The 23,652-nt window shown below is 52.0% G+C and overlaps 1 protein-coding gene across 1 annotated transcript in view; it reads right to left on the bottom strand.

The window, feature by feature from the left end:
- The window catches only part of cacna1g (calcium channel, voltage-dependent, T type, alpha 1G subunit), a 372,735-nt gene that overhangs the window by 166,962 nt on the left and 182,121 nt on the right, over positions 1–23,652 (bottom strand). The window contains exons 16-17 of the mRNA XM_085963330.1: positions 15,664–15,851; positions 1,657–2,097 (exon numbers count right to left, since the gene is read on the bottom strand). Coding sequence (XP_085819456.1) covers positions 1,657–2,097; positions 15,664–15,851 — 629 coding nt within the window. The remainder of the gene's footprint in view (positions 1–1,656; positions 2,098–15,663; positions 15,852–23,652) is intronic.

Here is a 23,652-nt window from a genome sequence, read left to right as displayed (position 1 = left end):
GTGGTGTTCCGCAGGGGTCAGTGCTGGGACCCCAACTCTTTACAATCTATATTAACGATTTGTAGGAAGGGACCGAGTGCAACGTATCCAAGTTTGCCGACGATACAAAGATGGGAGGGAAAGCAGTGAGTGAGGAGGACATAAAAAACCTGCAAAAGGACATAGACAGGCTAAGTGAGTGGGCAGAGATTTGGCAGATGGAATATAATATTGGAAAGTGTGAGGTTATGCACTTTGGCAGAAAAAATCAAAGAGCAAGTTATTATCTAAATGGAGAGAAACTGCAAAGTGCTACATTACAAAGGGATCTGGGGGTCCTGGTGCATGAAACACAAAAAGTTAGTATGCAGGTGCAGCAGGTGATCAGGAAGGCCAATGGAATCTTGGCTTTTATTGCAAGGGGGATGGAGTATAAAAGCAGGGAAGTCTTGCTGCAGTTATACAGGGTACTGGTGAGGCCAGACCTGGAATACTGCGTGCAGTTTTGGTTTCCATATTTAAGAAAAGATATACTTGTTCTCGAGGCGGTTCAGAGAAGGTTCACTCGGTTGATTCCAGAGATGAGGGGGTTGACGTATGAGGAAAGGTTGAGTAGGTTGGGCCTCTACTCATTGGAGTTCAGAAGAATGAGAGGCGATCTTATCGAAACATATAAGATTGTGAGGGGTCTTGATCGGGTGGATGCGGTGAGGATGTTTCCACTGATGGGTGAGACTAGAGCTAGGGGGCATAACCTTAGAATAAGGGGCTGCCCTTTCAAAACTGAGATGAGGAGAAACTTCTTCACCCAGAGGGTAGTAAATCTATGGAATTTGCTACCCCAGAGAGCTGTGGAAGCTGCAACATTAAATAAAAGGGTTATGGGGAGAGGGCAGGGAAGTGGACGTGAGTCTAGATTCGGATCAGCCATGATCCTATTGAATGGCGGAGCAGGCCTGAGGGGCCGTATGGCCTACTCCTGCTCCTACTTCTTATGTTCTTATGTTCTTAACAACCATGGCGGGTGAGAGATACAGACAGAGGGTGCGAGAGAAAGCTGGAGACAGCGAGAAGAAGGGGGAAGAGAGAGTGAGAAGGAGAGATAGAGACAGAGAGAGAAATGGGGAGAGTAGATAGAAAGCCTTTCCATGCTTCTCTATATCCAGTTTTCTCTCACCGTCTGGTTGGAGAAGAGGAGGGAGTGGTGAAGGTGACACCTGCAGAGAGAGAATATAGAAAAAACATCGAAAAATAGGAGCAGGAGTAGGCCATTCGGCCCTTCGAGCCTGCTCTGCCATTCAATATGATCATGGCTGATCCTCTATCTCAATACCATATTCCCGCTCTCTCCCCATACCCCTTTGATGCATTTTGTGTCTAGAAATCTATCTATCTCCTCCTTAAATATATACAGTGACTTGGCCTCCACAGCCTTCTGTGGTAGAGAATTCCACAGGTTCACCACCCTCTGAGTGAAGAAATTTCTCCTCATCTCAGTCCTAAATGTCCTACCCCGTATCCTGAGACTGTGAACCCCTCGTGAGAGAACGACCATTCCCTTTGTTAGCACCAAGTTCAAACTCATGTCCCCAGAGAAAATATTCAAACACAAGACGCTGCTGATTTCTACCAAACGTTGTTGATTTCTTGTATTTTTCAGTCGCTGGCGTCACTCACCGTATCAATATCATCTTCAGCCTGTTCTAACTCAGCTCTCTGCTCGTCCATGTGGAACTGCTGCAGCATAGACGCCGGGGAGGTTTTACCATTACAGTCCTGGCGGTCAATCGGTGGGGCCCTGCTGCTGTGGATGCTGGGGGATCTGTGATGACTCGGTACCTGGAGGGTGTCGGGAATGTCGAAAGAGCCCTTTATCTCCAGTGATTCCACGCGCTGCGGTCCTCTCCCGCTACCTGCTCGACTGGCTCTCTCATCCTCCGATCCATCGCCTTCTTCGGAGCTTTCCTTGCCGTCGCCGGAGAGGAGGGACTTTCGCTCGCCGGACTGATGCTTGCGCTTCAGACTCTGAGCTCGGCCAAGGCTGTTCCAGCTCGAGCGCCGGCTATTCCAGCTGCTGGCCGTGCTCCAGGGAGCATAGGGGGAGCTCCGTGCACTGGTCTGAAAGGAAAGCAATGCTGAATTAAAAGACCAATAAACCTTACCCGCAGTCCAGGCTCAGAATGGCAACGCGGGGAAGATGTTGGAGAGCTCATTGTGACCACAGGGTCTGTACCCGAGCAAGGTTCAGCACTTTCAATGAAAGGAGAGTGTCATGATATTGATCGTTGTTGCTGCAGATCAAAAGGACATCGCTTTTACAGTATTAGGCTGTTGACATAACCAGTGCAGGGAAGGAGGTTAGGAAGGAAGGAAAGAAAGAAAGAGAGAGAGAAAGAGAGAGAGAAAAAGTGAGACAAAGAGAGAGAGAAAGAAAGAGAGAAAATAAACATAAGAATATAAGAAATAGGAGCAGGAGTCGGCCATTTGGCCCTTCGAGACTGCTCCGCCAATCAATAAGATCATGGCTGATCTTTTAACTCAATTCCATCTTCCCGCACGATCCCCATATCCCTTAATTCCCAAAGATTTATCGACCTCTGTCTTGAATATACTCAAGATTCGTACATTCACAGCTCTCTGGGGTAGCGAATTCCAAAGATTCACAACCCTTTGAGTGAAGACATTTCTCCTCATCTCAGTCCTAAATGGCCGACCCCTTATTCTGAGACTGTGACCCTCTGTTCTAGATTCCCCAGCCAATGGAAATATTTTCTCAGCATTAACCCTGTCAAGCCCCTTAAGAATTTTATGGGCTAGAAATTCAGTAGGCTTTGCGCCCAGTTTTCGCCCAAAGAGGGCTTTTGCGCCACTTGCTGAGCTTTCCCCGATATTCAGCGCTGCGGTAATGGCGGCGTTAGCCAGTAGCGCTGCGCCGCCACCGATGACGTCATCGGTGTGCGCAGTGCCCCGCTACCGGCCCGACCGCCATATTGAGTTGCGGCCGCCTCTTCCGCGGCGGCCGCAAACAGCGACCAGAAAACGGGGCCGAACTGATGCGGTAGTGGGGCGAGTTAAGGCGGAGGTGCGGCCGGCCGCTTTTTCGGCGGCCGCCTGCCCGCACCTCCTTCCCCGGCTTCCTCCACGCCCCCCCCGCGGCATTGCCGGCTGTTTTCCGGGAGCCTGGCACTTCTCCGTGGTGCCGGGCTCATTTGCCGGCACTAGCGAGCGGCGATCTCGCTGTTGCAGGCACCTCCCCCTTAAGAGAGGGAGGAAGGCCTGCAGTACCGCAGCCTGCCGCTCCGCAGCGGGTGGCGCTGCGGCACTTAGCGCGCCGATATTCAGTTTCAGCACCCCAAGTGGGGGCGCCGAAACCCTTGATTTGCGGCCGGCTTCGACTTGGGGCGCTGAAACTGAATTTCCAGCGGGCGCAAGTGGCTCCGCGCGCAGCGGTAGTTTCTGGGCGCGAGCGAGCTGGCCGCCCCAAACTCAATTTCTAGGCCTATATGTTTCAATTAGATCACCTCTCATTCTTCTAAACTCTAGGGAATATAGGCCGAGTCTACTCAACCTCTCCTCAGAGGGCAATCCCCGCACCCCAGGAAGCTTCAATGTACTCCCTCTAAGGCAAGCATATCTTTCCTTAGGTAAGGAGACCAGAACTGTACACAGTACTCCAGTTGTGACCTCACCAATGCCCTGTATAATTGTAGTAAGACTTCTTGGCCTAGAAATTCAGTATAGCCACTTTTGGGGCGGTAAAGTCGGGCGGCCGCTAAAGTTTGCGCCCGGCGCAAAGTCGCGCCCCCTTCGGCGATATTCAGTCGCATCGCCCCAAGAGGTTGCTGCTGCGCTAAAACAGGCGATGCACGACTATCTTTAGGCGTTAAGCCGGCGGTGCTGAGCGATACCCCCGAGGCCGGGCGCAGCGCCGGTGCGGCGAGTTGCTGATTGACGGCAGACACTCTGGCGCCGGTCAGCTCTTAAAGGGGGAGGTTGGATTTGTTTGCCTGCCACGCCCTGCACACTGCAGCCCTCAACCTAGGCCTGACCAGTTCAGCTTCACCTGCACAACGCCCAGGGCTATGGAGAAGGCCAGGGAGAGAGCGCAGCGCTTCAGCGACGGTGACCTGAGGCTGCTGGTTGGCGGAGTGGAGCGCAGGCGCCATGTTCTGTTCCCAGAAGGTGGCAAGAGGCCGCTGCCCAGCGTCAACCGGAAAGCCTGGAGGGAGGTCTCAAACAGGGTGTCTTCCAACAGCGTGGTTGCCAGGACTCCTGTGCAATGCCGGAAGAAGTTCAACGACCTCACTCGGGTTGTCAGGGTGAGTACCCTTTCCAGTGTCCTCCTCATCCCTGCATGTGCACCTCACTTTATGGGCAAAGGGACCTGAAAGCCCTAATGGCCAGCCCTCATCCAGCAGCTATGGGACTGGCATGAAAATCACTTGCACATTCAGCACTTTACACACTGTACAAGCTATTCCACCATGGGAGGCATTGCAGACAAGATCAGGGCTTCACACCGTACAAGCTATTCGACCATGGGAGGCATTGCAGACAAGATCAGGGCTTCACACCGTACAAGCTATTCGACCATGGGAGGCATTGCAGACAAGATCAGGGCTTCACACCGTACAAGCTATTCGACCACAGGAGGCAGTGCAGACAAGATCAGGGCTTCACACCGTACAAGCTATTCGACCATGGGAGGCAGTGCAGACAAGATCAGGGCTTCACACTGTACTTAGAGGCAGTCCTATCTCTTGCAGGCCAAGGTGGCGCACAACCGGCGGAAACGAATTGACACCGGGGGAGGCCGTCCTGACGTAAAAGAGCTCTCCGACCTCGACCAGCATTATGGCAGGCCGGCTGATTGGCCCCGTCGCCAGTGGAGATGCCGACCCTGTTCTGGGCACCAATGGTAAGGGCATCACCTTTTTGACTTCGCTCGTCCCACTTGCGCCTCAGATCAGCATCCTTTGCCACTGTCCGACCAATGCAGTGAATGGCACCACTCATGCCTCCCTCGCTGCCGCCGTGTCCTCACTCTAAAGCTACTCTTGTGCCTTCCTGCTTTCAGATGGTGAATCGCCAGGTGAGGAGGCGGGCCCTCAAGCTGCCACGGTCAGCGCTTCGGAATACGAGGAGGAGGAAGAGGAAGCCGGCCCATCAGTGCCACCCTCAGCCGCGCCAGCCCATGGCGATGTAGGGGACACGTCTTCCCTGGAGGGGAGCCGGGGGGAAGGGTCGGAGGAGAGTGAAGCTCCGGGGCCCAGCGGCCTGCAGCAACGCGGGAGGGGTGGGGAAGCTCGGCGGACTTCTCCCCAGAGGGTGAGTGCGGCCTCCAGTCCTGCGACGGTCAGCGCAGAGGAGGTGCGACTCCTGGAGGAAATGGCCGTCCAGGCTGAGCGCAGGCACAATGAGCTCATGGCTGCAGTGGCAAGGATGCCTGACTCCATTGAGTCTTTGTCAAGGAGTGTGCAGCAATTTGGAGCAGCACAGGCCAGGAGTCTACAGGACTTCGCGGCAGCACAGGCGGCGTCGAGCCAAGTGCTCAGTCGTGCCGTCCATTCACTGGCTGTTGTCATGCGGACACAGACCAGGGCCACACGGGCACTAACTGCTGCCACCCTCGCTGGATCAGCCAGGCATCGCCAGGGCACTCGCCGTGCAGCAGCAGCCCAGCAGTCTGCTCTTCAGCTGCTGGCTGCGCATGCTGCAGTGCTGGCCCGTGCGAGTGCCAACGTCTCAGGCGACCAGCGAGCACCTGCGATCTGCCAGGTTGGCACCATTCCTGCAGCCGACACTGCCACTCCGCCATTGCAGCTGCCACGAGCCGCTGGACAGACTGCTGCCGCCCAGCCAGAGTTGGAGCAGTCAGCAGCCGGCCACTCCAAGGTCAGAGCTGGTGCAGGCCGACCCCCAAGGGCATCTGCCGTCTCGCCATCTGCCCCTCAGCAGCCTTCCCCCAGCCTTGCTGCAGCCACTGGGCTCCCATTGAGGAGGAGCTGCAGGATGGGCAGGGGCCAGGCAAGGATGCGAAAGGCATCGCCCTCGCAGGGCAAAAAGTAGAAGGTATGCACAAATGCCTGGTGCTTTTTGTAAGGCCGAGACTGGTGCAGTTGTGTTTTTGTAAGGCCGAGACTGGTGTCTTTCTTTCTTTTTGTAAGGCCGAGACTGGTGCAGTTGTGTTTTTGTAAGGCCGAGACTGGTGTCTTTCTTTCTTTTTGTAAGGCCGAGACTGGTAGTTTTGTGTTTTTGGAGGGGGCTTCTCCACATGAGGATATAATGTGGGAAGGGCAGAGGTTTGCAATAAATTATTGTTGTTAAATTGCAGTGTGCATGGTTTTTTTGTTAAGTCCTGGTTGCCCTGCTCGGCTGAGGGCTTGTGGAGCGGCTACATTCATCTGCTGACATTGGCACAAGCCATTCCCTGAGAGGGGGCCTAGAACCGACGTTCAATAAGCCGGCGACGGGCGGCCCTTGCACTTTCTGCCTCCCTCCTGTGCTGGTCCTCCTCCTCCTCCTCCTCCTCCTCCTGAGGTGGTCCTCCAATCTCTGGTGGCAGTGCCTGAGTCCTGCGGATAGCCAGGTTGTGCAGCATGCAGCAAACGACCACGAAATGGGAGACTCGCTCCGGCGAATACTGTAGGGCTCCACCGGAACGATCCAGACAGCGGTACTGTTGCTTCAGGACGCCGATTGTTTGTTCGATGATGTTCCTGGTCGCTTGATGGCTCTCATTGTATCCCTCTTCAGCAGGGGTGCTGGGCGCACGGGGCGGGGCCATCAGCCAGGTACACAAAGGATAGCCTTTTTCCCCGATAAGCCATCCTCGTGGGTGAGGCTGTGCCTGGAACATGTCTGCCACAGAAGTCTGTCGCAGGATGAAGGCATCGTGGCTGCTGCCTGGAAAGCGGGCATTGACAGCTAGGATGAGCTGCCTGTGGTCACACACCAGCTGGACGTTCAGCGAATGGTAGCCCTTCCGGTTGCGGTAATCCTCGGCATTCTCCAGAGGTGCCCGCAAAGCCACATGCGTGCAGTCAATGGCGCCCTGCACCATGGGGAAGCCCGCGAATGCTGCAAAGCCCATTGCACGCTGTTGCTGCTTGGCAAGGGCCATGGAGAAGGAGATGAACTGACGTCTCCTTTTGAAAAGGGCATTGGTGACCTGGCGGATGCAGCAATGCACGGCGAACTGGGAGATGTTGGCAATGTCCCCAGTAGCGGATTGGAAGGAGCCGGTGGCATAGAAGTTGAGAGCCACCGTCACCTTCACTGCCACTGACAGAGACGTCCTGCTCCTCAGCTGTGGCATCAGATCACCGCCAAGCAGGTGGCAGATCTCTGTGACCACCTCCCTTCTGAATCGCAGCCTCCGAACACACTGCTCGTCAGACATGTTGAGATAGGAGAACTGCTGGCGGTATACCCTGGGTGGGTAAGGCCTCCTTTCCCGACGCCTGTTGCCCCCTTTCCATCTAGCCAGGGCTGCCACTCTCTCACGGCGTCTGTGAGCCCTTTGGATGTAATTGAGAAAGCCAGCGTTTACACCCATTGCAGCCCCCATAATATGCTGGCAAACAATGAGATGTCAATGAAGGCAAAGACAAGTGGAAAGCTGTGGCCTGAAGCCACAAGTACCTGTCCGAGTGTTGGGCCAAAGCAGAAAGCTCTCTACCTTGGTCTCTCTCCAAAGATCCGTTTCTCAAGAAGGAGTGCTGCGAAATGGCAGCCTTTTATAGTGCAGGAGGAGTGCCCTTTAATTTGCGCCCCCCGCGCCCCGCATCGACTGAGCACCGTTCCACTCTAACAGTCGCTAGGGGCGCCAGGCGCACAATGGGGCGTCGCGACTGAATTTCCGGTTGGGGGCGCACAAAGGGCGTTGCACGAGGAAATGACGTCATGATCTGCGCGCGCAGCTGAGCGCGCGCAAAGACTTTGCGCCGCCGCTAAATCTCTAGTGAAGTTGGGGCGAGGTGCAGATCGCGCTGCGCCCGGCCGCTAGCCGCCTAGTGCCCGACATCTACTCCTCCTAAGGCGCTAACGGCTGGCGCAACCAACTGAATTTCTAGGCCCTTTACTCTTATACTCTAATCCCTTTGTAACAAAAGCTAACATACCATTTGCTTTCCTAATTGCTTGCTGTACCTGCATGTTAACATTCTGTGTGATTCATGTATAGGGACATCCAGGTCCCCCTGAGTACAAACATTTCCCAGTCTCTCACCATTCAAAAAAATCTGCTTTTTTGTTTTTCCTACCAAAGTGGTAACTTCACACTTCCCCACATTGTATTCCATTTGCCATGTTCTTGCCCACTCAGTCAACCTGTCTATATCTCTCTGCAGCCTCTTTGCGCCCTCCTCACAGCTTAGTTTCCCACCTAACTTTGTATCATCAGCAAACTTGGATATGTTACACTCAGTCCCTTCAACTAAGAAAGAAAGAAAGACTTGCATTTATGTAGCGCCTTTCATGACCACCGGATGTCTCAAAGCTCTTTACAGCCAATGAAGTACTTTTGAAGTGTAGTCACTGTTGTAATGTGGGAAACGCGGCAGCCAATTTGCACACAGCAAGGTCCCACAAACAGCAATGTGATAATGACCAGATAATCTGTTTTTGTTATGTTGATTGAGGGATAAATATTGGCCAGGACACCGGGGAGAACTAACCAGCTCTTCTTCTAAATAGTGCCATGGGATCTTTTACGTCCACCCGCAAGAGCAGATAGGGCCTCGGTTTAACATTTCTTCCAAAAGATGGTACCTCCAACAGTGCAGCACTCCCTCAGCAATGCACTAGAGTGTCAGCCTAGCTTTATGTGCTCAAGTACCTGGAGTGGGACTATGAACCCACAACCTTCTGACTCAGAGGCGAGTGTGCTACCAACTGAGCCACAGCTGACAATAAGTCATTAATAAAGATTGTAAATAGCCGAGGCCCAAGCACTGATCCTTGCGGTATCCCACTAGTTACAGCCTGCCAACCCGAAAAAGTCTCATTTATTCCTACTCTCCGTTTTCTGCCCATTAACCAATCCTCAATCCATGGTAATATATTACCCCAATCGCATGAGTCCTAATTTTCAGTAATAACCTCTTGTGTGACACCTTATCAAATGCTTTTTGAAAATCCAAATACACTACATCCACTGGTTTCCCCTTAGCCATCCTGCTAGTTACATCTTCAAAAACACTAACAGATTTGTCAAACACAATTTCCCTTTCATAAAACCATGTTGGCTCTGCCTAATCATATTACGATTTTCTAAGTGTCCTGTTACCACGTCCCTAATAATAGATTCTAGCATTTTGCCTACTATTGATGCCAGGCTAACCGGCCTATAGTTCCCTGTATATTTTCTTCCTCCTTTCTTAAATAGCGGGGTTATGTTTGCTACCTTCCAATCCTTGGGGACTGTTCTAGAATCTAGGGAATTCTGGAAGATTAATACCAGAGCATCCACTATCTCTGCAGCCGCCTCTTTTAAAACCCTAGGATGCAGGTCGTCAGGTCCAGGGGATTTGTTGCCACTTAGTCCCATTAATTTCTCCAGTACTATGTCTTTACTTATACTGATTTGTTTAAGTTCCTCATTCTCTCTAGACCCTTGGTTCCCCATTATTTCAGGAATGTTTTTTGTGTCTTCTACTGTGAAGACAAAGTATTTGTTTAATATCTCTGCCATTTCCTTATTGCCCAATATAATTTCTCTTGTCTCTGCCTCTAATGGGCCCACATTTACTTTCACTAATCTCTTCCTATTTACATACTTATAGAAACATTTACAATCTGTTTTATGTCTCTTGCTAATTTACTCTCATATTCTTTATTCTCTTTCCTTATCAATTTCTTGGTCCCCCTTTGCTGAATTCTAAAATCATCCCAATCCTCAGGCTTACTACTCTTTTTTGCAACATTATAAGCCTCTTCTTTTGATCTAATACTATCTTTAACTTCTCTTGTTAGCCACGGTTGGACCACTTTTCCTGTGGGGTTTTTGTGCTTTAAAGGAATGTATATTTGTTGTAAATTATGTATTAATTCTTTAAATGCTGGCCATTGCTTGTCTACCATCATACCTTTTAATGTAGTTTCCCAATCTACCTTAGCCCCTCATGCCTACGTAGTTTGCTTTGTTTAGATTTAAGACCCTAGTTTCGGACTTAACTAAATCACTTTCAATCTCAATATAAAATTCTATAACGTTATGGTCCTCCACACTATTACTGCAAATTTGGTTTGCCCAGTCTGTATGTAGATTAAATTCCCCCGTGATTACTGTATTACCCTTGTTACATGTGCCTCTAATTTCCTGATTTATACTCTGCCCTACATTACAACTACTGTTTGGGGGCCTATAAACAACTCACACCAATGTTTTCTGCCCCTTGCTGTTTCTTAGCTCCACCCAAACTGATTCTACTTCTTGATTTTTGGAGCTAAGATCCTTTGTCTGTCCTGTCTTTATCCCATCCTTTATTATCAGGGTTACCCCTCCAACTTTTCCATTTCACCTATCTCTTCTAAAAGTTAAGTATCCTGGACTATTTAGTTCCCAACCTTGGTCACTTTGCAACCACGTCTCTGTAATGGCTATTAGATCAAACATATTAATTTCTATTTGTGCTATTAATTAATCTATTTTGTTGCTAATGCTTTGCGCATTCAGATAGGTACAGACTTAGTGAACATAACCTGGCGATCGAAAAAGGTAGACACAGGCAGACCCGGCTACCAAGAGAGGACAGGATATGCTCTCACTGCAGTCAGGGAGTGGTGGAGACAGAGATGCACTTCCTCACAGCTTGTAGAAAATATCAGGGCATAAGTAGAATTTCTACCCAAAATTCACAAAAATATGCCCGGATTTCAGAAATTTGAATGACGACCAAGAACTCCCATACCTACTAGGGGAAGAGAAATTGTGTAACACTAGCGGCACACTATGTTACAGCTTGCCATAAACAGAGGGACAACCACTAAATATAAGAAGAGTACAAACATGAATGTTTTTCGATGCCTTGACATTTTTCTCACTGCTTTTAAATCATGAAGTAAAACCCCTGCCTCCCACACCACTCTTTCAGCCACACTGAATAAAGAGAGAAAGAAAGAGAGAAAATCGAGAGGAAGCAAGAGAGACAGAGAGTGAGAGAGAGAAAGAGAGAGCTTGCATTTCTATAGCACCTTTCACGACCTCAGGACATCCCAAAGCGCTTTACAGCCAATTAAGTTTTTTTTTGAAGTCGCAATGTAAGGAAACACGGCATCCAATTTGCACACAGCAAACAGTAATGAGATAATAACCGGATAATCTGTTTTAGTGATAAATATTGGCAAAGACACTGTGAAGAACTCCCCTGCTCTTCTTCAAAATAGTGCTGTGGGATCCTTCACATCCACCTGAGAGGGCAGACAGAGTCTCAGGTTTAACATCGAATCCGAAAGATGGCACCTGGCACTAGAGTGTCAGATTAGATTTTGTTCTCAAGTTTCAAAGTGAGACCTGAACCCACGACCTTCTAACCTGAGGCGAGAGTGCTACCCACTGAGCCACGGCTAACACCATTTGAAAGGAGGCAGTTACTGATACAAGACTGTGCAGTGAAGACTCTGACAAAGTCCTCCTGAATTCTGTGGCCTTTATTTTTTTTTATTTGTTCATAGGATGTGGGCGTTGTTGCCCATCCCAAAATGCCTTTCAGAAGATGGTGGTGAGCCGCCTTCTTACATAGAAGATAGGAGCAGGAGTAGGCCATTTGGCCCCTCGAGCCTGCTCCGCCATTTAATGAGATCATGGCTGATCATCCAAATTCAGTGCCCTGTCCCTGATTTCTCTCCATATCCCTTGATCCCTTTAGCCTTAAGAAATATATCTAACTCCTTCTTGAATATATTTAATGAATTGGCCTCAACTGCCTTTTGTGGTAGAGAATTCCACAGGTTCACCACTCTCTGGGTGAAGAAATTCCTCCTCATCTCTGTCCTAAATGGCTTACCCCTTATCTTTAGACTGTGATCCCTGGTTCTGGACTCCCCCGCCATCAGGAACATCCTTCCTGCATCTAGTCTGTCCAGTCCTGTTAGAATTTTATAAGTTTCAATGAGATCCCCTCTCATTCTTCTAAGCTCCAGCGAATATAAGCCCAATCGACCCAATCTCTCCTCATACGTCATTCCTGCCATCCCAGGTATCAGTCTGGTGAATCTTCGCTGCACTCCCTCCATGGCAAGAACATCCTTCCTCAGAAAAGGCGACCAAAACTGCACACAATACTCAAGGTGTGGTCTCACCAAGGCCCTGTACAACTGCAGCAAGACATCCTTGTTCCTGTACTCAAACCCTCTCGCTATGAAGGCCAACATACCATTTGCCTTCTTAACCACCTGCTGCACCTGCATGCTTACCTTCAGCGACTGGTGCACAAGGACACCCAGGTCTCGTTGCACTTCCCCTTCTCCCAATCTATTGCCGTTCAGATAATAATCTGCCTTCCTGTTTTTGCCACCAAAGTGGATAACCTCGCATTTATCCACATTATACTGCATCTGCCATGCATCTGCCCAATCACCCAACCTGTCCAAATCATACTGGAGTTTCTCGGCATCCTCCTCACAGCACACACGCCCACCCAGCTTTGTGTCGTCTGCAAACTTGGAGATATTACATCTAGTTCCCTCGTCTAAATCATTAATATATATTGTGAATAGCTGGGGTCTTAGCACCACTTCCTGCGGTACCCCACTAGTCACTGCCTGCCACTCGGAAAAAGATCCGTTTATTCCAACTCTTTGCTTCCTGTCTGCCAACCAGTTCTCTTTCCAAGTCAGTACCTTACCCCCAATCGCATGTGCTTTAACTTTACATGCTAATCTCTTATGCGGGACCTTATCGAAAGCCTTCTGAAAGTCCAAATACACCACATCCACTGGTTCTCCCTTATCTATTCTATTAATTATCGACCGGTAAGCCTGACATCGGTAGTGGGGAAGATGCTAGAATCCATTATAAAAGATGTAATAGCAGAGCACTTGGAAAACAGTGACAGGATTGGACAAAGTCAACATGGATTTACAAAAGGTAAATCATGCTTGACTAATCTACTGGAAGTTTTGAGGATGTAACTGGTAGAATAGATAAGGGAGAACCAGTGGATGTGGTGTATTTGGACTTTCAGAAGGCTTTCGATAAGGTCCCGCATAAGAGATTAGCGTGTAAAGTTAAAGCACATGGGATTGGGGGTAAGGTACTGACTTGGATAGAGAACTGGTTGGCAGACAGGAAGCAAAGAGTTGGAATAAACGGGTCTTTCCGAGTGGCAGGCAGTGACTAGTGGGGTACCACAGGGCTCGGTGCTAGGACCCCAGTTATTCACAATATATATTAGTGATCTAGATGAGGGAACCAGATGTAATATTTCCAAGTTTGCAGACAACACAAAGCTGGGTGGGCGTGTGTGCTGTGAGGAGGATGCAGAGAATCTCCAGTATGATTTGGACAGGTTGGGTGATTGGGCAGATGCATGGCAGATGCAGTACAATGTGGATAACTGCGAGGTTATCCACTTTGGTGGCAAAAACAGGAAGACAGATTATTATCTGAACGGCAATAGATTGGGAAAAGGGGAAGTGCAACGAGACCTGGGTGTCCTTGTGCACCAGTCGCTGAAGGTAAGCATGCAGGTGCAGCAGGCGGTTAAGAAGGCAAATGGTATGTTGGCCTTCATAGCGAGAGGATTCGAGTACAGGAGCAAGGATGTCTTGCTGCAGTTGTACACGGCCTTGGTGAGACCACACCTTGAGTATTGTGTGCAGTTTTGGTCACCTTATCTGAGGAAGGATGTTCTTGCTGATACCAGACTGATACCTGGGATGGCAGGAATGACGTATGAAGAGAGATTGGGTCAATTGGGCTTGTATTCGGTAGAGTTTAGAAGAATGAGAGGGGATCTCATTGAAACTTATAAAATTCTGACAGGACTAGACAGACTAGATGCAGGAAGGATGTTCCCAATGGCGGGGGAGTCCAGAACCAGTGGTCACAGTTTAAGGATAAGGTGTAAGCCATTTAGGACAGAGATGAGGAGGAATTTCTTCACCCAGAGAGTAGTGAACCTGTGGAATTCTCTACCACAGAAGGCAGTTGAGGCCAATTCATTAAATATATTCAAGAAGGAGTTATATTTCTTAAGGCTAAAGGGATCAAGGGATATGGGGAGAAAGCAGGGACAGGGTACTGAATTTGGATGATCAGCCACGATCTCATTAAATGGCGGAACAGACTCGAGGGGCTGAATGGCCTACTCCTGCTCCTGTCTTCTATGTTTCTAAAAGAGAGGGGGGAGCAGTTACTGTTAATCATAATTCTTTATAAATGTTAGATTTGTTTTTATAACAGAGGTCCTGATAGTGAGCATTCCCTCAATAAGAGAGGTCCTGATTGTGAGACTGTCCTTTTTATATAAAGAAAAAAGTCCTAGTAGTGATGAAAGGAGTCATTGTGGTGAGACTCCATCGTTAAATGTGGTCACAATGGTGTGATTCCCTCAAGGACCTCTTGATGGGAAGATTCCCTACAACAGGGGTCTTGGAGGTGAGACTGCCTTTGGCGGGAGTGCAGCAACAGGACCCATAAGAGGACAAGTGAGTGGCTTGTACTGAAATGGCACTAACGAGGTGCCAATGGTTTTGACGGTTAGTGTTCGGGTGCAGTCTGCCATGCCAAAAGGTTAATGCCAAGGCAGAGAGTCTTTTCACAATTCTTCTCCCCTCTGTATTGTGTTCAGGACTATTAAGGGTACGGTAGCATAGTGGTTATGTCACTGAGCTAATAATTCAGAGGCCTGGACTAATGATCTGGAGTACATGAGTTCAAATCCCACCACGGCAGCTGGGGAATTTAAATTCAGTATTTAAAATAAATCTGGAAGGAAAAGCTAGTACCAGTAATGGTGACCATGAAACTACCGGATTGTCGTAAAAACCATCTGTTTCACTAATGTCACTTTAGGGAAGAAAATCTGCCGTCCTTACCCAGTCTGGCCTATATGTGACTCCAGACCCACAGCAATGTGGTTGACTCTTAACTGCCCTCTGCAATTCAGAAATTGTGCTATTCCGACTGTGTGACATGCCCATATTTGAATGGTCCACCGCCATTCACCATCCAGTCTGACGCGTTTGACTACTTGGATGAGGTACTAGGAGGACCACCTCTGCCCAAGATGAGTCAGCGACTTCAGAAAAGGAGGGGAGAAACCCAGAGGGAAATCTGGCGGGGGTAGAAAATGAGCAAAGGCTGCAGATTTCCTTTGGCACTCCGCCACCGTAACTTTGCCGGAGGTGCCGCGGAGACGGGGTTTATGCCACGCTTGCGACGCAGTTATGGCAATGGGAGCGGAGGGGCAGGAGTGGCTCCGACGGAAATCTCCCGGCCGGCGTTACCACGACGGCAAATCAGTGGCCAATGCGACCGAGTCATTTTCAAACACCGAACGACCTGGACCCGCAATGTCTCCGGAAAGAGCAAATAGAAAAAGATTTTAGTGCAGTGGCAGGCAATCCACAAGTTGCAAGAAGATGGCGCGAACAAATCGTGTGATGCTCAAAATATAAAGCCAAACCCGCCCCCCCCCCACCCACTATCTGCTTTAAAGAAAATGCAAAAGGACTCACCGGTGACTTTTGCTCGTAGTAGTTGGGATCGATCGATACGTTGCTTCCTCTACGGGACTCATTGTACAAATGCACAGAGTCACCGCAGAGCATCCCCTTTGGCGTCGGCATTGGTGTGGCGTTGGTGTGGATGATGAGCGGTGGGGTCAGACTGGTTTTGACGTCCACATGGCCGTTCACTGCCATCACTGTTGGCGAGAAAAGCAATGTTCAAGCCCATTGGACCTGACCGTCTGGCGCCTGCAATTTCACCCCTTCTTTTTCATTCCTTTCAAACATTTCTGCCCACTGGCACAGGGCTGGCGTCAGCGTCTTGTTGAAATTTTTGAAAAGTGCTGGGCAGGACTTTTCCGAGGCACCATGTCACTCGGGTTGCCAACCCTCCCGGATTGCCCCAGAGTCCCCAGGAGTTAAAGACTAATCTCCAGGAAACTACTGCTAGCAACACCCTGGGAGAAAAGTCATAGAGGGCATTCAAAAAAAGTGTTTTCTTTTATTTTCTTTGAACGCTTTTGTTTATTAGTTAGAAAAATATCAAACATGGGCAGATAAGGCTGTTTGACTGACAGGCAAGAATTACCCAATTGGGTAATGGAAAGTCAGTTTGCACTCTGATTGGCTGTGGGAATGCGGTGCGTCGCGAGGATGGGCGTGTGAGGCGGCCAATGGCGGGAGTGTGGGGGCGGGGTGGTTCGAGGCAGGAGGTCATGTGATGAAACCTCCAGGAATATGTCCAATCAGAGTGGGCCACGCTACGCGACCCCTGGGCAGGCCACGCACGTAGCAGTCAACTTATCAGAAGGTCGCAGGTACTCTGTGCGTGATTTTTCGTCCATTGACACTAATGGGAGGAAAATCGCTTGCAACGCACCCACGATTTCCATATTGTGTTCGCGCCCCCTCACCAAATTGCCACAGAATGTGTGCTGAGGCCTGTGTGAGTGCTGCTCTGTAATTAGTCACCAGGGGCTGCTGGAGAGTGGCTCAGGGTGACCTGCTCCTGTGGAGAACCAATGAGATTCTCCCTTGTGCCATCATCCAATCAGGAACTGGTTAATGGCAAGCACAATAGTCCATCCGACTCCTCCATGGTGCCAGGCAATAGCATGTAAGCCGTTTGCACGTTAAGTCCCGCTGGTGGCATGGAGCTTGGTAGAATCTGCCTTTGGTATTTTGTTCTGGGCAGTGCACTGGTCCATTAATGTGGTAAAAGACTTGGGCCTAGAAATTCAGTGTAGCCACTTTTGGGGCGGTAAAGTCGGGCGGCCACTAAATTTTGCGCCCGGCGCAAAGTCGCGCCCCCTTCGCCGATATTCAGTCGCAACGCCCCAAGAGGTTGCTGCTGCGCTAAAACAGGCGATGCACGACTATCTTTAGGCGCTAAGCCGGCGGTGCTGAGCGATACCCCCGAGGCCGGGCGCAGCGCAGGTGCGGCGAGTTCTTGATTGACGGCAGACACTCTGGTGCCGGCCATCTCTTAAAGGGGGAGGGTCGATTTGTTTGCCTGCCACGCCCTGCACACTGCAGCCCTCAACCTAGGCCTGACCACTTCAGCTTCACCTGTACAACGCCCAGGACTATGGAGAAGGCCAGGGAGAGAGCGCAGCGCTTCAGCGACGGAGACCTGAGGGTGCTGGTTGGCGGAGTGGAGCGCAGGCGCCATGTTTTGTTCCCAGAAGGTGGCAAGAGGCCGCTGCCCAGCGCCTACCGCAAAGCCTGGAGGGAGGTGTCCAACAGGGTCTCTTCCAACAGCGTGGTTGCCAGGACTCCTGTGCAATGCCGGAAGAAGTTCAATGACCTCACTCGGGTTGTCAGGGTGAGTACCCTTTCCAGTGTCCTCCTCATCCTTGCATGTGCACCTCACATTATGGGCAAAGGGACCTGAAAGCCCTAATTGCCAGCCCTCATCCAGCAGCTATGGGACTGGCATGAAAATCAATTGCACATTCAGCACTTTACACACTGTCCAAGCTATTCGACCATGGGAGGCATTGCAGACAAGATCAGGGCTACACACTGTACAAGCTATTCGACCATGGGAGGCAGTGCAGACAAGATCAGGGCTACACACTGTACAAGCTATTCGACCATGGGAGGCAGTGCAGACAAGATCAGGGCTACACACTGTACAAGCTATTCGACCATGGGAGGCAGTGCAGACAAGGTCAGGGCTACACACTGTACAAGCTATTCGACCATGGGAGGCATTGCAGACAAGATCAGGGCTACACACTGTACAAGCTATTCGACCATGGGAGGCAGTGCAGACAAGATCAGGGCTACACACTGTACAAGCTATTCGACCATGGGAGGCAGTGCAGACAAGATCAGGGCTACACACTGTACTTAGAGGCCGTCCTTTTTCTTGCAGGCCAAGGTTGCGCACAACCGGCACAACCGCACTGACACCGGCGGAGGCCATCCTGACCTCAAAGAGCTCTCCGACCTCGACCAGCGTGTGGAGCGCATTATGGGAGTCCGGCTGATTGGCCCCGTCACCAGTGGAGATGCCGACCCTGTTCTGGGCACCAATGGTAAGGGCATCACCTTTTGGATCTCTCTCGTTCCACTTGCGCATCAGATCAGCATCCTTTGCCACTGTCCGACCAATGCGGTGAATGGCACCACTCATGCCTCCCTTGCTGCCGCCCTGTCCTCACTCTAAAGCTACTCTTGTGCCTTCCTGCTTTCAGATGGTGAATCGCCAGGTGAGGAGGCGGGCCCTCAAGCTGCCACTGTCAGCCCTTTGGAAGACGAGGAGGAGGAAGAGGAAGCCGGCCCATCAGTGCCACCCTCAGCCGCGCCAGCCCATGGCGATGTAGGGGACACGTCTTCCCTGGAGGGGAGCCGGGGGGAAGGGTCGGAGGAGAGTGAAGCTCCGGGGCCCAGCGGCCTGCAGCAACGCGGGAGGGGTGGGGAAGCTCGGCGGACTTCTCCCCAGAGGGTGAGTGCGTCCTCCAGTCCTGCGACGGTCAGCGCAGAGGAGGTGCGCCTCCTAGAGGAAATGGCCGTCCAGGCTGAGCGCAGGCACACTGAGCTCATGGCTGCAGTGGCAAGGATGCCTGACTCCATAGAGTCACTGGCAAGGAGTGTGCAGGAATTCGGGGCAGCACAGGCCAGGAGTCTGGAACAATTCAATGCAGCACAGGCCAGGAGTCTGCAGGACATCGCGGCAGCACAGGCCAGGAGTCTGCAGGACTTCGCGGCAGCACAGTCGGCTTCTAGCCAAGTGCTCAGTCGTGCCGTCCATTCACTGGCTGGTGTCATGCGGACACAGACCAGGGCCACACGGGCACTAACTGCTGCCACCCTCGCTGGATCAGCCAGGCATCGCAAGGGCACTCGCCGCGCAGCAGCAGCCCAGCAGTCTGTCCTTCAGCTGTTTGCTGCGCATGCTGCAGTGCTGGCCTGTGCGAGTGCCAGTGTCTCAGGCGACCAGCGAGCACCTGCGATCTGCCAGGTTGCCACCATTCTTGCAGCCGACACTGCCACTCCGCCATTGCAGCTGCCACGAGCTGCTGGACAGACTGCTGCCGCCCAGCCAGAGTTGGAGCAGTCAGCAGCCGGCCACTCCAAGGCCAGAGCTGGTGCAGGCCGACCCCCAAGGGCATCTGCCGTCTCGCCATCTGCCCCTCAGCAGCCTTCCCCCAGCCTTGCTGCAGCCACTGGGCTCGCATTGAGGAGGAGCAGCAGGGCGGGCAGGGGCCAGCCAAGGATGCGCAAGGCATCGCCCTCGCAGGCCAAAAAGTAGAGGTATGCACAAATGCCTGGTGCTTGTTGTAAGGCCGACACTGGTGCAGTTGTTTTTGTGTAAGGCCGAGACTGGTGCCTTTATTTCTTTATGTAAGGCCGAGACTGGTGTCTTTCTTTCTTTTTGTAAGGCCGAGACTGGTAGTTTTGTGTTTTTGGAGGGGGCTTCTCCACATAAGCATGTAATGTGGGAAGGGCAGAGGTTTTCAATAAATTATTGCTGTTAAATTGCAGTGTGCATGGTTTTTTGGTTAAGTCCTGGTTGCCCTGCTCGGCTGAGGGCTTGTGGAGCGGCTACATTAATCTGCTGACATTGGCACAAGCCAGTCCCTGAGAGGGGGCCTAGAACCGACGTTCAATAAGCCGGCGACGGGCGGCCCTTGCACTTTGTGCCTCCCTCCTGTGCTGGTCCTCCTCCTCCTGCTCCTCCTCCTCAGGTGGTCCTCCAATCTGTGGTGGCAGTGGCTGAGTCCTGCGGATAGCCAGGTTGTGCAGCATGCAGCAAACGACCACGAAATGGGAGACTCGCTCCGGCGAATACTGGAGGGCTCCACCAGAACGATCGAGACAACGGAATCGTTGCTTCAGGACGCCGATTGTTTGTTCGATGATGTTCCTGGTCGCTTGATGGCTCTCGTTGTATCCCTCTTCAGCAGGGGTGCTGGGCGCACAGAGCGGGGTCATCAGCCAGGTACACAAAGGATAGCCTTTGTCCCCGATAAGCCATCCGCGTGGGTGAGGCTGGGCCTGGAACATGTCTGCCACAGAAGTCTGTCGCAGGATGAAGGCATCGTGGCTGCTGCCTGGAAAGCGGGCATTGACAGCTAGGATGAGCTGCCTGTGGTCACACACCAGCTGGACGTTCAGCGAATGGTAGCCCTTCCGGTTGCGGTAATCCTCGGCATTCTCCAGATGTGCCCGCAAAGCCACATGCGTGCAGTCAATGGCGCCCTGCACCATGGGGAAGCCCGCGAATGCTGCAAAGCCCATTGCACGCTGTTGCTGCTTGGCAAGGGCCATGGAGAAGGAGATGAACTGACGTCTCCTTTTGAAAAGGGCATTGGTGACCTGGCGGATGCAGCAATGCACGGCGAACTGGGAGATGTTGGCAATGTCCCCAGTAGCGGCTTGGAAGGAGCCGGTGGCATAGAAGTTGAGAGCCACCGTCACCTTGACTGCCACCGACAGAGACGTCCTGCTCCTCAGCTGTGGCTGCAGATCACCGCCAAGCAGGTGGCAGATCTCTGTGACCACGTCCCTTCTGAATCGCAGCCTCCGAACACACTGCTCCTCAGACATGTTGAGATAGGAGAACTGCTGGCGGTATACCCTGGGTGGGTAAGGCCTCCTTTGCCGACGCCTGTTGCCCCCTCTCCGTCTAGCCAGGGCTGCCACTCTCTCACGGCGTCTGTGAGCCCTTTGGATGTAATTGAGAAAGCCTGCGTTGACACCCATTGCAGCCCCCATAATATGCTGGCAAACAATGAGATGTCAATGAAGGCAAAGACAAGTGGAAATCTGTGGCCTGAAGCCAGAAGTACCTGTCCGAGTGTTGGGCCAAAGCAGAAAGCTATCTACCTTGGTCTCTCTCCAAAGATCTGTTTCGCAAGAGGGAGTGCTGCAAAATGGCAGCCTTTTATATTGCAGGAGGAGTGCCCTTTAATTTGCGCCCCCCGCGCCCCGCATCGGCTGAGCACCATTCCACTTAACAGTCGCTAGGGCCGCCAGGCGCACAATGGGGCGTTGCCACTGAAGTTCCGGTTGGGGGCGCACAAAGGGCGTTGCACGAGGAAATGACGTCATGATCTGCGCGCGCAGCTGAGCGTGCGCAAAGACTTTGCGCCGGCGCTAAATCTCTAGTGAAGTTGGGGCGAGGCGCAGGTCTCACTGCGCCCGGGCGCTACCCGCCTAACGTCCGACATCTACTCCTCCTAAGGCGCTAATGGCTGGCGCAAACAACTGAATTTCTAGGCCTTGGTGCCATGGAGGGGTTGAGTAGGCCAGTGGGGCCGGAAAGGTGCAGGGTTGGGTAGGCCAGTGGGGCCGGAAAGGTGCAGGATTGGGTAGGCCAGTGGGGCCGGAAAGGTGCAGGGTTGGGTAGGCCAGTGGGGCCGGAAAGGTGCAGGATTGGGTAGGCCAGTGGGGCCGGAAAGGTGCAGGGTTGGGTAGGCCAGTGGGGATGAGAAAGGAGTAGGGTTGGGTAGGTTAGTGGGGCTGGAAAGGAGCAGGGTTGGGTAGGCCAGTGGGGCCGGAAAGGTGCAGGGTTGGGTAGGCCAGTGGGGATGAGAAAGGAGTAGGGTTGGGTAGGTTAGTGGGGATGAGAAAGGAGCAGGGTTGGGTAGGCCAGTGGGGATGAGAAAGGAGCAGGGTTGGGTAGGTTAGTGGGGATGAGAAAGGAGCAGGGTTGGGTAGGTTAGTGGGGATGAGAAAGGAGCAGGGTTGGGTAGGTTAGTGGGGATGAGAAAGGAGCAGGGTTGGGTAGGTTAGTGGGGATGAGAAAGGAGCAGGGTTGGGTAGGTTAGTGGGGATGAGAAAGGAGCAGGGTTGGGTAGGCCAGTGGGGATGAGAAAGGAGCAGGGTTGGGTAGGTTAGTGGGGATGAGAAAGGAGCAGGGTTGGGTAGGTTAGTGGGGATGAGAAAGGAGCAGGGTTGGGTAGGTTAGTGGGGATGAGAAAGGAGCAGGGTTGGGTAGGTTAGTGGGGATGAGAAAGGAGCAGGGTTGGGTAGGCCAGTGGGGATGAGAAAGGAGCAGGGTTGGGTAGGCCAGTGGGGATGAGAAAGGAGCAGGGTTGGGTAGGTTAGTGGGGATGAGAAAGGAGCAGGATTGGGTAGGTTAGTGGGGATGAGAAAGGAGCAGGGTTGGGTAGGTTAGTGGGGATGAGAAAGGAGCAGGGTTGGGTAGGCCAGTGGGGATGAGAAAGGAGCAGGGTTGGGTAGGTTAGTGGGGATGAGAAAGGAGCAGGGTTGGGTAGGTTAGTGGGGATGAGAAAGGAGCAGGGTTGGGTAGGCCAGTGGGGATGAGAAAGGAGCAGGGTTGGGTAGGTTAGTGGGGATGAGAAAGGAGCAGGATTGGGTAGGTTAGTGGGGATGAGAAAGGAGCAGGGTTGGGTAGGCCAGTGGGGATGAGAAAGGAGCAGGGTTGGGTAGGTTAGTGGGGATGAGAAAGGAGCAGGGTTGGGTAGGCCAGTGGGGATGAGAAAGGAGCAGGGTTGGGTAGGTTAGTGGGGATGAGTAAGGAGCAGGATTGGGTAGGTTAGTGGGGATGAGAAAGGAGCAGGATTGGGTAGGTTAGTGGGGATGAGAAAGGAGCAGGGTTGGGTAGGTTAGTGGGGATGAGAAAGGAGCAGGGTTGGGTAGGTTAGTGGGGATGAGAAAGGAGCAGGATTGGGTAGGTTAGTGGGGATGAGAAAGGAGCAGGGTTGGGTAGGCCAGTGGGGATGAGAAAGGAGCAGGATTGGGTAGGTTAGTGGGGATGAGAAAGGAGCAGGGTTGGGTAGGTTAGTGGGGATGAGAAAGGAGCAGGGTTGGGTAGGTTAGTGGGGATGAGAAAGCAGCAGGGTTGGGTAGGTTAGTGGGGATGAGAAAGGAGCAGGGTTGGGTAGGTTAGTGGGGATGAGAAAGGAGCAGGGTTGGGTCGGCCAGTGGGGATGAGAAAGGAGCAGGATTGGGTAGGTTAGTGGGGATGAGAAAGCAGCAGGGTTGGGTAGGTTAGTGGGGATGAGAAAGCAGCAGGATTGGGTAGGCCAGTGGGGATGAGAAAGGAGCAGGGTTGGGTAGGTTAGTGGGGATGAGAAAGCAGCAGGATTGGGTAGGTTAGTGGGGATGAGAAAGGAGCAGGGTTGGGTAGGTTAGTGGGGATGAGAAAGCAGCAGGATTGGGTAGGTTAGTGGGGATGAGAAAGGAGCAGGGTTGGGTAGGTTAGTGGGGATGAGAAAGCAGCAGGATTGGGTAGGCCAGTGGGGATGAGAAAGGAGCAGGGTTGGGTAGGCCAGTGGGGATGAGAAAGGAGCAGGGTTGGGTAGGCCAGTGGGGATGAGAAAGGAGCAAGGTTGGGTAGGTTAGTGGGGATGAGAAAGGTGGAGAGTTGGGACGGCGAGTTCGGCCAAGACTTGGGGTAGAGAACACCAGCAGAAAAAAGGAGCAGCACCAGAATGACAAGCGGGGCTGTAACATTTTATCATCGCAAATACGGACATAAAAACCTCACTCAAAATCAGGGCTTCTGGGACCTCCTGCATG

The sequence above is a fragment of the Somniosus microcephalus genome, chromosome 21, assembly GCF_052327205.1.
Source record: "Somniosus microcephalus isolate GS21.2 chromosome 21, FLI_Smic_1.0, whole genome shotgun sequence".
Classification (NCBI taxonomy): domain Eukaryota; kingdom Metazoa; phylum Chordata; class Chondrichthyes; order Squaliformes; family Somniosidae; genus Somniosus; species Somniosus microcephalus.
This window is presented reverse-complemented; position numbering and strand designations above follow the sequence as displayed.